At 52.2% G+C, this 12821-nt stretch overlaps 1 protein-coding gene across 1 annotated transcript in view; it reads left to right on the top strand.

Annotated features, from left to right (window-relative positions):
* The window catches only part of Gpr107 (G protein-coupled receptor 107), a 54245-nt gene extending 45007 nt beyond the window's left edge, over positions 1–9238 (top strand). Inside the window, exons 13-15 of the mRNA XM_055599742.1 lie at positions 890–973; positions 2031–2152; positions 5097–9238. Coding sequence (XP_055455717.1) covers positions 890–973; positions 2031–2152; positions 5097–5193 — 303 coding nt within the window. The 3' untranslated portion in view covers positions 5194–9238. The remainder of the gene's footprint in view (positions 1–889; positions 974–2030; positions 2153–5096) is intronic.
* The last annotated feature ends 3583 nt before the right edge of the window (positions 9239–12821 follow it).

Genomic DNA, 12821 nt, shown 5'->3' with positions numbered 1-12821 from the left:
TTTGTTTGGTTGGTTGGTTGGTTTTTTGCGGTGGGGGAGGGTCCTCATTGCATAGCCCTGGCAAACCTCAATCCCTTGCCTCTGACTCCCAAGTGCTGGGATTAAAGGCATGCACCATTGCATTCAGCAAGTCAGTGTGAGCAGAGTATAATCTCCTACTGTTGCCTTGACTTCCACAAGGAAGTGTGACAGCTCTAAGCACACCAGCAGCAGAAAAGCAGGGGACAGAGTCCATCCAGCTGGTGTTCTTGTGCTTGCTCGCTGCTTTTTCGCAGGTTGTCTGTCTTGTTTACATGGGGTTTTGTGCCATCATCAGAACAGGGGTCACAGAGAGCATTTCCTGATGCCTATGATGACACAGAGCATCAGTTCTTTGACAGGGCAAAGGAGACCAGGCCTTGAAGCCTGACACCCATACCTGCTTAGCCTGGCCTGCAGGCCTGGTCTAGTGTTCTGTGTGGTCTCATGGGTCTCACTGAAGTCTCACTGAGGCCTCGTCACAGGGAGGCCAGAGGAACGTGTTAGCGGGTTAGAGTGCATGGTTCCGTGTGTCCTAGAGTGTGGGCCTCTGCTGCTCACTGTGCATTCTCCATGTGACCATTTTGCTGGGAATCACCCCCAACCCTGGGTATGAAAAGAGTGCCCTTGGAGACTGAGACTCAAGGAGGACCTGCATGTGAGCAGTAAGAACCGGTAGAAAAGCCGTACAAAGGACCTAGCTTCCAGGTGGGTGAGTGTCTCAGCCACACGAGAGAGGCTGGCATGATAGAGCAGCGGCTGCCCCTGCTGAGCTACAGACCACATCTGTTCCTTTGGATGACTGTTTTCTGCTTTGCAGTTAATTAGTGGCAAAAATGATGCTCTCATTTCTGATTTTCCTTTTCTGTAGATCGTGTGCTACATCTACTTCACCAGGATCATTGCCTTTCTTCTCAAGTTTGCCGTTCCATTCCAGTGGAAGTGGCTCTACCAGGTCTGCTGCTCTTGGGGGACTGTGTGGAGAATTTATGTGTGAGGATCTTGTCTTGGGATGTAGCTTAAGATTGTGTCTGACTTGTCTGGAAGGACTTCTAAGACCTCTGTCTCCTCTCCAGATACGATGATCTGTGTGCCCAGGGGAGCTGCTGGGCTACATGATAAATCTGGATGTAATTGCATTATTGATTAATTCTAAGTCTTTAAAGAGAAAAGCCTCAAGCAGAGAGTGAGATTTACCTTGTGTAATTAGAATTTATCTACCTTTACCTTCAGTTGCAGAGCTTGAGTCGTTTTGAATCCAGCCCTTTTTCGTTTGGGGATTTGTTTTTGTTTTTATTCTTGGGTTTTTGGACCTGTCATTATTTTTATTATAGTTATAAACTCTCTGTTAGATACTAGAGCTGGTCAGGGGTCACCAAGTGCTCTGTGAGCATTAGCACCTTTGTTCTTGGGGCTAAAGAGATGACTCAGAGGTCAAGAGCGCTTGGTATTCTTCCAAAGGACTAGAGTTCAGTTTCTAGCAGCTCCATGGGTGGGTGACTCGCAGTGCCCTGTAAATCGAGCTCCAAGGGAACCAGCACTCTTTTCTGGCCTGTGCAGACACACATGCATACAAACACACACACATACACACCACACACACTCACATACATACACTCAGCACAGACACACACTTGTACCCTGTCACACACTAATGAAATAGGAAGAACAAGTAAGACAGAGAAGGTATACAATGAGCCAGTGTGATAGCACACACTTCCCAGCATTTGGGAAGCTGACACAGAAGCTGGTGAGTTCAAGGCCAGCCCACATTTCACAGCAAGACCTTCTCATCATTTAAAAAAGGGGGGGAGGGCGTTCCTTGGAGACACTTGAGTGTTTACTCTGGCCATGCTCTGGGCACGGACCTCTGCACACTGAGGCAGTGCTCAGGAGCAGTCAGCTGTAGTGCTGTGGGAAAGACTGAGGGAGTCCTCAGCTTGTTTAGCTCCTTGCTTTCTGGAAAACAGTGTTGCTAATCCTTTTATTTGGGGTGGATTTTAAATTTGCAGCTGCTGGATGAAACAGCCACGCTGGTGTTCTTTGTCCTGACGGGCTATAAATTTCGCCCAGCTTCAGATAACCCCTACCTGCAGCTCTCTCAGGAGGAAGATGACCTGGAGATGGAATCTGTGTAAGTTGCCCTCCTTCTATCCCTCCCTCCCTCCCTCTGTCCCTCCTTCCTTCCCTCCCTCCCTTCTGAACTGAAAGGCATGTTAAGCAGTAAGCCCCCTGCTCTCAGCATCCTGCAGCTTGGAGGTGGTGCCTCTATTTTTAGCAGGATTGAATGCTGGAGCCCCTGGCGTGCTTAGCTGGTTTGAAGTGCAGTGTCTGCCAGCCATAGCTCAGTCTTATCAAGAAAAATTAGAACTTACCATCCTGTTAAGTATCATTGAAGCAGATCCCAGTGACCCAGTGGCAAGAGTCTGGAAATGTTCTGGCCAGTTTAGAATGGACTATCAGGCTATAAGCATTGCTACCAGTGTTTGAAAATGGCATCTTCTGATTCACCACAGGTTGATGGAGACAGCACCTCCATCCCGGATCTGAGTCACAGGTTAGGGTTAGGTTCAGGAAAAGACACTCATTTTCTAGATGATTCATAACCTGTGTGCCAGCTCTGACTCTAATGAGCTGTGTGTGTGATGGTCAGCGCAGGCCGAGACTCCCCATTGCCTTTTTCCTCTCCACAACTCAAGGGCTGTCAGCCACATCCGGCCTCTTGCTGGCTGCTCCAACAGGACAGTAAGTGCGAGGTGGATCCTGGGATGGGCCCTGACCAAGTCTCATCCCCTGTGCCCCAGTACCTTTACCACACAGCGGGAGGGGCAGGAGGGCATCCAGCTGTAGCAGAGTTAGCGGAGTCTTTGCAAGTGGCTGTTGAAAGAGGTGCAAACCCAAGTCAGCTGGTGGCCTTCCTGCCTCTCCACTGCAAGATGCCAGGCTCATAGTGCCCTCCGCTGAGCTGAGCTATCAAGTGGTCCTATGGGAATTGTGTTCCCCCTGTTCCTATCTTGGGAAAAAGCATGTGTGTATTTTATGGCAATATTGTATTTTATTTTTTGAGACAGGGTCTTTGCATAGTCCTGGCTGTCCTGGAACTCTGTGTACACCAGGCTGGCCTCAGACTCACAGAGATCCACCTGCCTCTGCCTCCCAAGTGCTGAGATTAAAGGAGTGAGCCACCATACCTGACCTTCATGGCTGTGGTTTAAAGTTTTACTTTGGTATCAGTCTGAGAGTGGCAAACCTTATAGACAGGGGTCTGAGCATGTTTGAATCTTGGGAGGAAGTGATGGGGGAGGTGCGTAGACTCCAGCCTTGTAACCAGTGAGCACATTCTGTGGTCTGGAAGGCCTAGGTCAGGGGAAGAAACAGCCGTGTCCCTGGGCAGCTTCAGCTAAGCTGCCTGCTTGCAGCCTGCTGTGATGGAAGGGCTGTATTCATTCTGTATTTTAGATTTGGGGACACATGGGGCTCTGTCAGGGAAGGGGGATAAATACGGAGGCAACGTGGGTCCCTAGCACCTTTCTGTCCTCAGCACCCTATTGGCTGACCCTGTGGGACTTGCTGCTCAGACTGGCTTGGGAGCCGTGCCCCCCCCCCCCCAACTGTGGCTGCTCTAGAGTCTATCACTGGATGTACAGAACCACAGCCCCTCTCTGTCCCAGTGGCCATCACCTAACCTGAGCTTTCTAGAGTTCCCTCCTTCCTGCACAGGGGTCCTTGGGGACAGGCTGCTGGGCAGATGTTGTGCATTTGCATGGAAACAACGCATGGGACAGTATGGGAGCTGCACTCTGCGAGCCTGTGTCTGCCCAGAGGCTCGAGGATGTTGCTCCACTCCCATGTTCGTTCTCACCACTGAGCTGCTGCTGTACAGGTCTAGCCAGTTCCCCTGCAGCTCTGAGTGCCTGGGAACCCTGAGGCGGTCCATTGCTCCGGCATCTCCATCAGTTTGTCCCGTGGATCATTCCAGCAGCTCCTGTTCCGGGCCCCAGGGAGCTCCTTTCCTCTCCTGTTTCTGACATCTTCCTGCGCTCTCACACTCCTTCCCTCCGTGCTGCCTCTCCTTCCTAGCACCCTTCACGCCTGCACACTGGCCCTCTCCTCCAGCTTCACCGCCAGCCCACATCCTCTCCCCTTAGTTGCACGCTCCGCGCTTGCTTGCCTCCTGCTCTCCCCCAGGCTTCAAGAGCAGCACTACCCACCCAGCCCAGCAGCAGCGCTGGGCAGCTGCCTAGGTCACCCTTCCTGTCCTCAGAGGGTGAGTAACCATCTCATGGTCTCAGCCTCCTATGGCTCTCGGCTGTCCCTCTTGGTACCACTGCCCCCTAGGCTGGTGTTCTCACCTTGCCTTCTCTCCTTTCTACAACGTCAGGACTTCAGTCACCCTTGAGTACGTGGGAAGTGTTGGCCTCTGCTGCTGCTGCTCACCAGAGGGGGCAGGAGCAGTGCAGGAGCCACTGGCAGCTGTGCGATGACACGTAGCTCTCAGGACACAGCGCATGGAAGCCTGGGAGGAAGGGTGCGATGAAGGTGGAGGACAGGAGGAGGTGCAGTGGTTGCGAAAAGAGCCGAGCCAGGAGCAGCAGCAACATGGAGGAGAAGCTAAGGGCTTCTTGGAATGGCTGAGGAATGCCAGACCATAAGGAAGTGGTGTTAATTGTCCATAGTCATCAGAGTTTTGAACACCAAGCCTGTGGTTTTGCCCTGTGCCATGGGAATGATTGTGTGGCTGCTATAGATGTCTGCCCCTCTATTAGCTTTCTTTCCTGAATGTTCTATAACCATAATGATTATATGAATATGACCTAAAATCTCTGGGCATTGTGGTGGAAGAGAGAAAAATTAATGTTGGCAGTGGTGAGAGCTTGATCAGGTACGTGGCCAGTCTTCTTTTTTCTCATGGTGGTTCTGGAAGGTAAGAATTCATCATCATAGTCACACTCAGAAAGGTCAAGTGACCTGGCCAGCACCACACAGCTAACAGGAGAAGGCCGGGTTTCCACCTTGGTCTAGAAGCATTTATTGTAGGGTCCTGGATTCCTAACATCTTCACTTCTTTTCTTTTTCAGAGTGACAACATCAGGAGTGATGGAGAACATGAAGAAAGTCAAGAAAGTGACCAATGGTGCTGTGGAGCCCCAGGGTGACTGGGAAGGCACTGCATGACAGAGCACGACCTGAGGATGCACTGTCAATGAAACTAACTTATTCATAGCCCTGTCAGTGAGTGAGCGTGCTCCTGACAGAACTGTGGCATCTCCCAACAGTGACACCAGTGCTCATGGCAGAGCTGAGTGCCATGGACACCTACTTTTGTACGCTTAGGGAATCTGGATTGCGGTGGGCTCCAGGCTGCTAGGACTGTCCCTCAGTGAGGGTAGGAGACACGGCGGAGGAGTAAAGGAGTCTTAATTTACCTTGCTCACTGGGAGTCTGGGGTCTGTGCAGGGGAGCTCCCGCTGGCTGCCATTCAGGTTGTGGTGGGGAGGGCCAGTCTGCCACTGGTCACAGTGCTCTGGAGGCTGAGGATGCCACTCAACCTAGCATTCATGGGTTCAATTCCTTGTACCAGGGTGGGGGGGGGAAAGACGTTATTTTGGAAACTAGTCAAATATCTACCAAGGACACAAAGAAGAGAAAGAAACTATCAGGCTTTGAGAACAACAGCAACAGAAATGAATGAAATTCTTATAGCTAGCCAAATAGTCACCTTTGGTGGCATGAAGCACCAGCCCAGGGCTGCTGGCCCCAAGCACCACTCTAAATACTGTTTCCACTCCTGCTGGCGACCTGGAACAGTGGTGCTAGAGGCGTGCTGGGAGGGCCCATCGCTTTGCTATCCAGGCCACTGCCGGGTCCACAGCCCTGCTGTGGAGCATAGCTCTCCATTCATGCCTGCAGGGGAGGGGAGCCTCACACTCCAGAGGTATTCTCCAGATGGCTCTCCTGACTCCATCCCCTGCCTGCCCAAAGCAGCCTCCTGGCTTCTTCCACCTGCATCTTCTGAGCAGAATCTGAGAAAACAGAATTTTCCTGAAGGAGCAGCTGGGGACAGAAAGAATAGTGGCCAAGCAAATACTTAGGTGAGCATCCTTCCACAGCTTGCATGGGCTAGGCAGGACTTCTGATCCTCAACTACATAGTCCAAGTATGCGTGAAGGAAGTGCACACATTCGAGCTGCTCATGCTCAGGGACCTGGGACAGCGAGGTCTGCTCAGAGCTTGGGCAGTAATACCAGTGGCTGCCTGCGTGGAGCAGAGCTACAACAGAGACGAGCTTAGAAGGCGTGTGATGAGGGCACAGGTGGCCAGCTCAAAGCACCTCAGAGGCACTCAGTGTCCAGGACTTGTAGGTGAGTCATGCCTTCAAGGGACAGGGGCTTCCTGGGGTGTCAGTTCCTACCTCCCAGTGCTGAAGACTCAAATCTCTGTCTTGAAAACAGTTGTGTCCCACCCCGCCACCCCAATTCCACGTTCTACACCTCCAGTAAGAAGCTGCTTCCTCTCCTGTCCTAGGAGCTCCCTCACCACCACAGGTGTTCCGTCTTGAGGAGGGTAGGCAGGCCTGAAGGATTCACTTCAGGGACCTTTTTCTCTTTCTTTGCTTTGTTCTTGCTTATTTGTTTAACTATGTGGGAAGGGAGTTGGAGAGAAGATGAGGTAATTTTTAATGCTTTGTTTATTGCACACAAGCACTCCACCAGCACTGCTGAAGTGTGCTCCTGCAGTGACATCAAAGCCCACAGCCTGGCCCTCAGAGTGCGGTGTGATCCTCCCCCCCCCCCCCACATTCTTCACTAGGCACTAGACTCACAGAAGGTGTGAGCAGCCTGCCTCAGGCGGGTTCTTTGTGGAGGCCCTCCTTTCACTTGCTGGGTTTTCATAGTGTGACTCAGTGAAGGAGCCAGAGCCCAGCTCACAGCTCTCTCCCGGTGCATGTCTCAGGGGCCGTAGGGTCCTGATAGGAGCATCCTGTAGGAAGGTCTGGTCCTTCCAGAGCATGGGTACACAAGCAGAGAGGTGTGCTGCCCCAGTGTCCCTCCCAAGGCCTGCCCTATCACTGCCGCAGGAGGCAGGCCAGGCACTCCGGGGGAATCAGAAGCCTAGCACGGGTCTGGGAAGGCTGGCCTGGTGCCCAGGCTATGGAGAGGAGAACCCCCAGCTCTTCATCCTGTACTGGAAATGTATCTCAGCTCCATCACTTGAGAGCCGTGAGCCAGCATTCAGCAGTGACCTTGGGTTGGAATCTGGTTGGAGTCCAGTGCTGCCCAGCCGCTCCAGTTCACGGGCTTCCCTCTGCAGCCTAGGGCTGAGTCCACCCAGCCCCGCACAGCCGTGTCTGAAGGGTGAAGCCTGCCCGTTGCAGGGGCTGAGCAAAAATGGAGCGCACATTGCCCTGCCACTGTGGTATTTATAGCCCTGCTTTGTGTGCCCCTCTACGCTGCCTGTGTGAGGTATCCGTGCTTTATTTGAGAGCGCTGTGGGCTGTGACATTTAATACGCTGTGGACAACAGGAGCAAGTGTTCAGCTCTGAATTCTGCCTCCTAGCAGTGTAAAGTCTAATGTTTAGCCTGACTGGGGTTCATTCTCTTTAGAGGAACAGCTCACTAGGGTCAAAGAGAAGGCCTAAGTCTTCAGTTTTCCTTCAAAAACCACTTCAGAGTAAAATACCTAAGTGTCCCCACTCTCCAACCCCCAGCCTGCTCAGCCAGCCAGGGCCAGATAGCTCCTGAGGCGCTTGTAGGATTTCTGCTCCTCTTGGTCCTTCAGTCCTTTTCTCCCTCCTCTTCTTCTCCCTCTTTTTTTTTTCTCTCATTTCCCCTCTCTCTTCCCCCAGCCCCCAAGTCTTTCCTGCTTTCTGTTGACTCCCTTTGCCCTCCCTGGCATACCCAGCCATAGGCCTGGTGCATTGCAGCATTGTCTGCCAGCAGCTGGGTGCAGGGTATGTTTTCTAAGCCAGGGAGCATCCTATCAAGAGAGAGCAAACTATGCAAACTAACGCTGTGTGTTGCTGCTTTGCACCACACGGCGCTCTCCGCACACCACAATGCCTGTCTGGCTCTCGGAGTGCAGCAGGGGAAGCCCATCAAAGAGACCTATGTTCATTTTCAGTGGCCTCTGGCCACCTCCCACATCCCAAAGTGTGTTCCTCGAGGAAGCATTAGTCTGGCAAGGTTGCTGGCCCAGCTCCACACACTGGGGAACAACCTCTCTTTGCCAAGCTGCTGATCCTCAAAGGATGAGCCTAGCCCACCCCCATCCCTCAGCCCTCACCCCACCACCCACCTCAGTTCACCTGCTGGCCGTGGCCTGCCCAGGGGCTTCAGCGCATCAAAGTGTGCCACCCAGAGGCCCGCCCTGCCCACTGCTGCTGCCTTTCCTCCCTGGGGTTCCTAAGGACTTTATTCTTTATTCTTGGCTGTGTAGAACAGGCCAGTGTTCTCAAGGATGTGCCCTTTATTCCAGCTTTCCCGGGCTGCCCTGGAAAGACTCTGTAAGATATTTACAGGAGCCTCACTCACAGCTGTACCACCTGGAATGTGGTCATAGGTCACAGACCAAGGAGTCTTCCAGTTCCTGCAGGGCCGCTTCTGTCCTTTGAGGTTTGTCTGCTTTGTCTTTAAAAAGTGTCATGCATTTAGGTGGCGTGATGGCACCTCAGGTTCCTCTGCCTGGCCAGGGGAACCCCTGTCTGCTTTCCAGTGCTGAGAGACAGAGCAAGCTTAGAGGCAGACATAGTCATGACCAGTTGCCGGGACCTGGTATGATCCTGACGACAGGGAGACTGCAGCCAGGCCACACACAAGTTCCTGTTGTGTCCATAAAGACCAGAGTAAGACAGATTCACTCCCAATACAGGATGCTCATTTGGAGGTTGTGCTGAAGGGAGCTGAAGGGCCAGCCTTCTTGTGTTCAAGCTCTTGTCTCCCTCTGTGACAGGGCCAGAAAGCCTGCCATACATGGGAACTCTCCAGTCCCTAGCTGACCCAAATAACTGTCAGACTAAACCCAGAGGTTTCACCTGCAGGAGCTCTCATGGGCCTATATGTCTTACTCAGGTTGGGGTACAGGGGCTGGGCCACTGAGTAATGTTAGCATTAATCGCTGAGTACTTACAAGCATGGGCTGTGGATGTGCTCAGGATTGGTGGGCTGGCCACTGTGTCTCACTGCAAAGTAAATGTGTCCAATAAAGATTCCATGCTGGGAACTTGAGTGCTTCCTATCGACTTCCTCCTAATTCAGTGGTTCTCAACCGTGGCTTTCGACCTTCCTAACGCTGCAAGAAATACAGTTCTTCATGCTATGGTGACCCCAACCATAAAATTATTTTTGTTGCTACTTCATAACTGTAATTTTTCTACTGTTATGAATTGTAGTGTATATACCTGATATGCAGATGGTCTTAGGCAACCCCTGTGAAAGGGTCATTTGAACCCCAGAGGGGTCACAACTCACAAGTTGAAAACCGTCGTAATTCCTTCTTTGTTATTTGTGCTCATTAAGTTAGCTGGCTGCCTCCCACCTACTCTCACTGACAGTAGGCCCACCGGGCAAGGCTGCACCATCACCGCGCCTATATGCAGACCACTAGAATGCAGTCATAGGAGACTCCAGGCCAGGGCCCAGCACTGCTGCCACCTAAGGGGAGGTGACTGCAGAGGTCTGGGGCTAAGCCCCACTGAACCAGGCTTCCTGGTTCTCCAGTAGCTGTGCCTGTCATCCCTGTGGGCATCAGACATTCAGGTCAGCCCAAAGCACTGTAAGTCATTTGCCACTCACCCTGTACTTGAGTGGGAGTGTTTTCGGTTGACAGGCACTTCATGCAGGCTAATTTCACCTTCTCATGCAGCTCAGGCTGGACGAGTGGCTCAGTGGGTACAGTGCCAGCTACACACACATACTACAGAGTTTGGATCCTCAACACCCACATAAAAGCCAGCTGTGGTGGTGCCTGCAAGCCTCATGTGTGGGGAACAGGAGGATCCAGAGCTTCCTGCTCTGGGTCCTGTGAGAGACCCTGCCTCAAGACAAGGTCAAGAGTGACAGAGGAGGACACTCATTGTCAGGCTATGGCCTTTGCATGCACAAATACCCAAACACCAAGTACAGGGGAAAAAATGAAACACACAGTTACAAGTTTTCAGAGTGTGTGCCTCCAAAGGGCCCCACCACAAGTAGAACGAACATAGCCCATTTCCATCCATGATGCCTTTCAGAGCTGACCAACATCCCCACACTCCCTCACCACAGGCTCTTTCCTGCTCAGAGCCACTCCAGGGTGAGTGGCCATTCAGGGAGCCTGCTGATTGTGTGACTTGCCCATCTATAGTCTGGTCTTTGCAGACCGCAGACCTGGAGAAAGCTGTGTCACCCTGCCCCCATGCAACCCAGTCAGCAGCCAAGCCCAGATCCACTTGGAGGAAGAGTGGAGCCCAGGCCCAGCTCAGAGTGGGGAGCTCTGGTTTCTGCTGCACAGTTGTGATGTTAAACATGCCTTGTGTTCCACAAAGCTGTAGAGTGCGTGTCATTGGCCAAGATTTTGCTGCACAGGGCCTGAGCTGTAACCCTTTCAGTGACTTGGGTTTAAAAAGGTGTCTAGAGCAAAGGATGAAGAGGAGGGACAGTCTTAAGACTCCAGGAGAGAGTGCTGAGGCAGGGGAGGAAAGTGATCCCAGGGGTTAAGAAATCTAGCCATTCTCACTTCCAGGAGTGCTAGGTGTCCGCAGGGCCCAGAGTGTGTGATTCTGGGGTTTTTAGGGCCTGAGACTGTGCCTCCTACTGGTGCCAGGCAGGGTTGATGAGGCTGTCTTTGGTGTTTTGACACCAGCTCTGATCAGGACTTTTAATCTAGGATTGGTCTCTACCTGGCACTGGTGAATCTGCAGGCCCACCTAACAAGCTCTGTGACTACCGAAGTGCCAGGGCTGAAGTGGAAGGAGGAAGCTCTTGGCTGTTCCCAAAGCTTTCCCAGAGCCACCTAGGGGCATCCTAGCTAGAAATGCTGCTTCTGGTGACGTCTGACTCCACAGACCCAGCTTGGCACTGGGAAAGCAGGAGCCTGCTATCTGACCACAGGTTCACCTGCTGAGGCCAAGAGACCTCCCTGACCCACTGACCCTACACACTGAACACTAGAACCCCATTTACTAAGTTTGGTACAGAATGAGCTCTAGCACCAGCCTTGGCCTGGGGCCTGGATACCGGCAGTCAGGCCCTGGGTGGTACAGAAGCTCGCAGCCGCCTGGGCTGGCAGCTGCCTAATTGGCAGCCAAGTCTGGGTGTCCAGCAGCGATTCTTCTCCCCCCAAGTAAATGAGTCTTACATGGCCTTGAAGTGAGAGTGTGTGTGAAATTAAGAGTAATACAAACCTTGGGCAGAGGGAAGGGTTTCAAGGGCGAATGTGTTTGATTCGATGGGGTTAGGGGATAATCAGAGATAACTAATTTACATGTAGTGGTACATTTTACATGCAGTAACAGGGTCCTATCATAAGAAGAACACAGTACTTAATTATCCTATGGGTGGGAGAATCTCCAAGTACAGTTGAAGGTCATTGCTTAAAACTAAGATCTTAGCAGGGTGGGGCACTTCTAGAGATTTCCATATGCTTGTTGGACAGGCTTTCTTTTCAGGAAAGGGTCTGGCCTGTAATCTACTCTGAGGGCTATGTGACACTCCTTACAAAATCTGGGGTCACCCAGATCAGGGGGGAAAAGAACCCTGACGAGAGAAGGGAGTCCATCATCATAGACGGAGCACAAACAAATAGCTATCTGGAGATGTCAGACTTCAACCTTATCCAGCAGAGTTCCACACCGCGTAGGCGTTAAGAGTGTACAGTGGGGGCTGGAAGGATGACTCAGTTAGGAACACTTGTTGCTCTTACAGATGATCTGGGTTCAATTCCCAACACATACATGGTGGTTCACAACCACCCAGAACTTCAGTTCCAGGGGCTCAGATGCCCTCTTCTAGCCTTGGGCACCAAACACTCCTGTGGTACTTAAACACATACATGATCAAAACACTCAAAATCTTTCTTTTTCTTAAGTTCACAGTGGATGCTGACTGGTTCTGGAACCTCTACAAGAACCCAGAAAGGGTCAGTGAGCAGTCCCATAGAGGAAATACAAAAGCCACTGTGGGCACACAGCCCAGTGGTCAGTACAGCCACAGTGCCTCCCTCCTTCCCAGTGTACGCAAGCCTGTCACATGTGCCTCCTCCATGTCAGGTGGCAGCCATCCTTGGTGGGAGGTATAATTGTATTGTCCACAAGATGGTCTGATAGGCAGTGTTCTGAAGCCAAAGAGCCAACTGGCCTGAGTAATGTGAGGGCTGGGCCCTTCCGCTATCCATCGGCCCTGTGTTGATGAAGCATCCTGCGCTGCGGTACCATGGTCTGTGCTGCTGTCTGCCTGACCTTGTAAGAGTCCACTCAGCCCTCTACTCTTCCCTCATGGGCACAGCTGCCTGCGGTGGCCTTCATCAGCAGTCTGTCAGGTAGACAGATTGAGAGCTGTGAGCTCCTCTGGCTTCCAAGCAAGGCCTGTGTAAGTGGGAACTGTAAGGAGGCCATGCTCTATGTCACCAGGGGAGCCCCTGTGACATCGCAGGCCCCTTGGCCTTTGGGAACGTAGCCCTGGCCCCTGGTACTGGCCTGCCTACCCCAGGAGAAAGACTTGACCCACTTAGGAACGGCAGGGGCATGGCTGACCTGCACAGGAGTGAGGAATCTGCTCATTACACAGGCATGGGGTGCAAGCTCAGAGCATGCCCGACAGCCACAAAG

Source organism: Psammomys obesus, unplaced genomic scaffold (assembly GCF_907164565.1).
Source record: "Psammomys obesus unplaced genomic scaffold, mPsaObe1.curated_primary_1811, whole genome shotgun sequence".
NCBI lineage: Eukaryota > Metazoa > Chordata > Mammalia > Rodentia > Muridae > Psammomys > Psammomys obesus.
The sequence above is the reverse complement of the archived record's forward strand: the minus strand, read 5'-3'. Positions and strand labels throughout refer to the sequence as shown.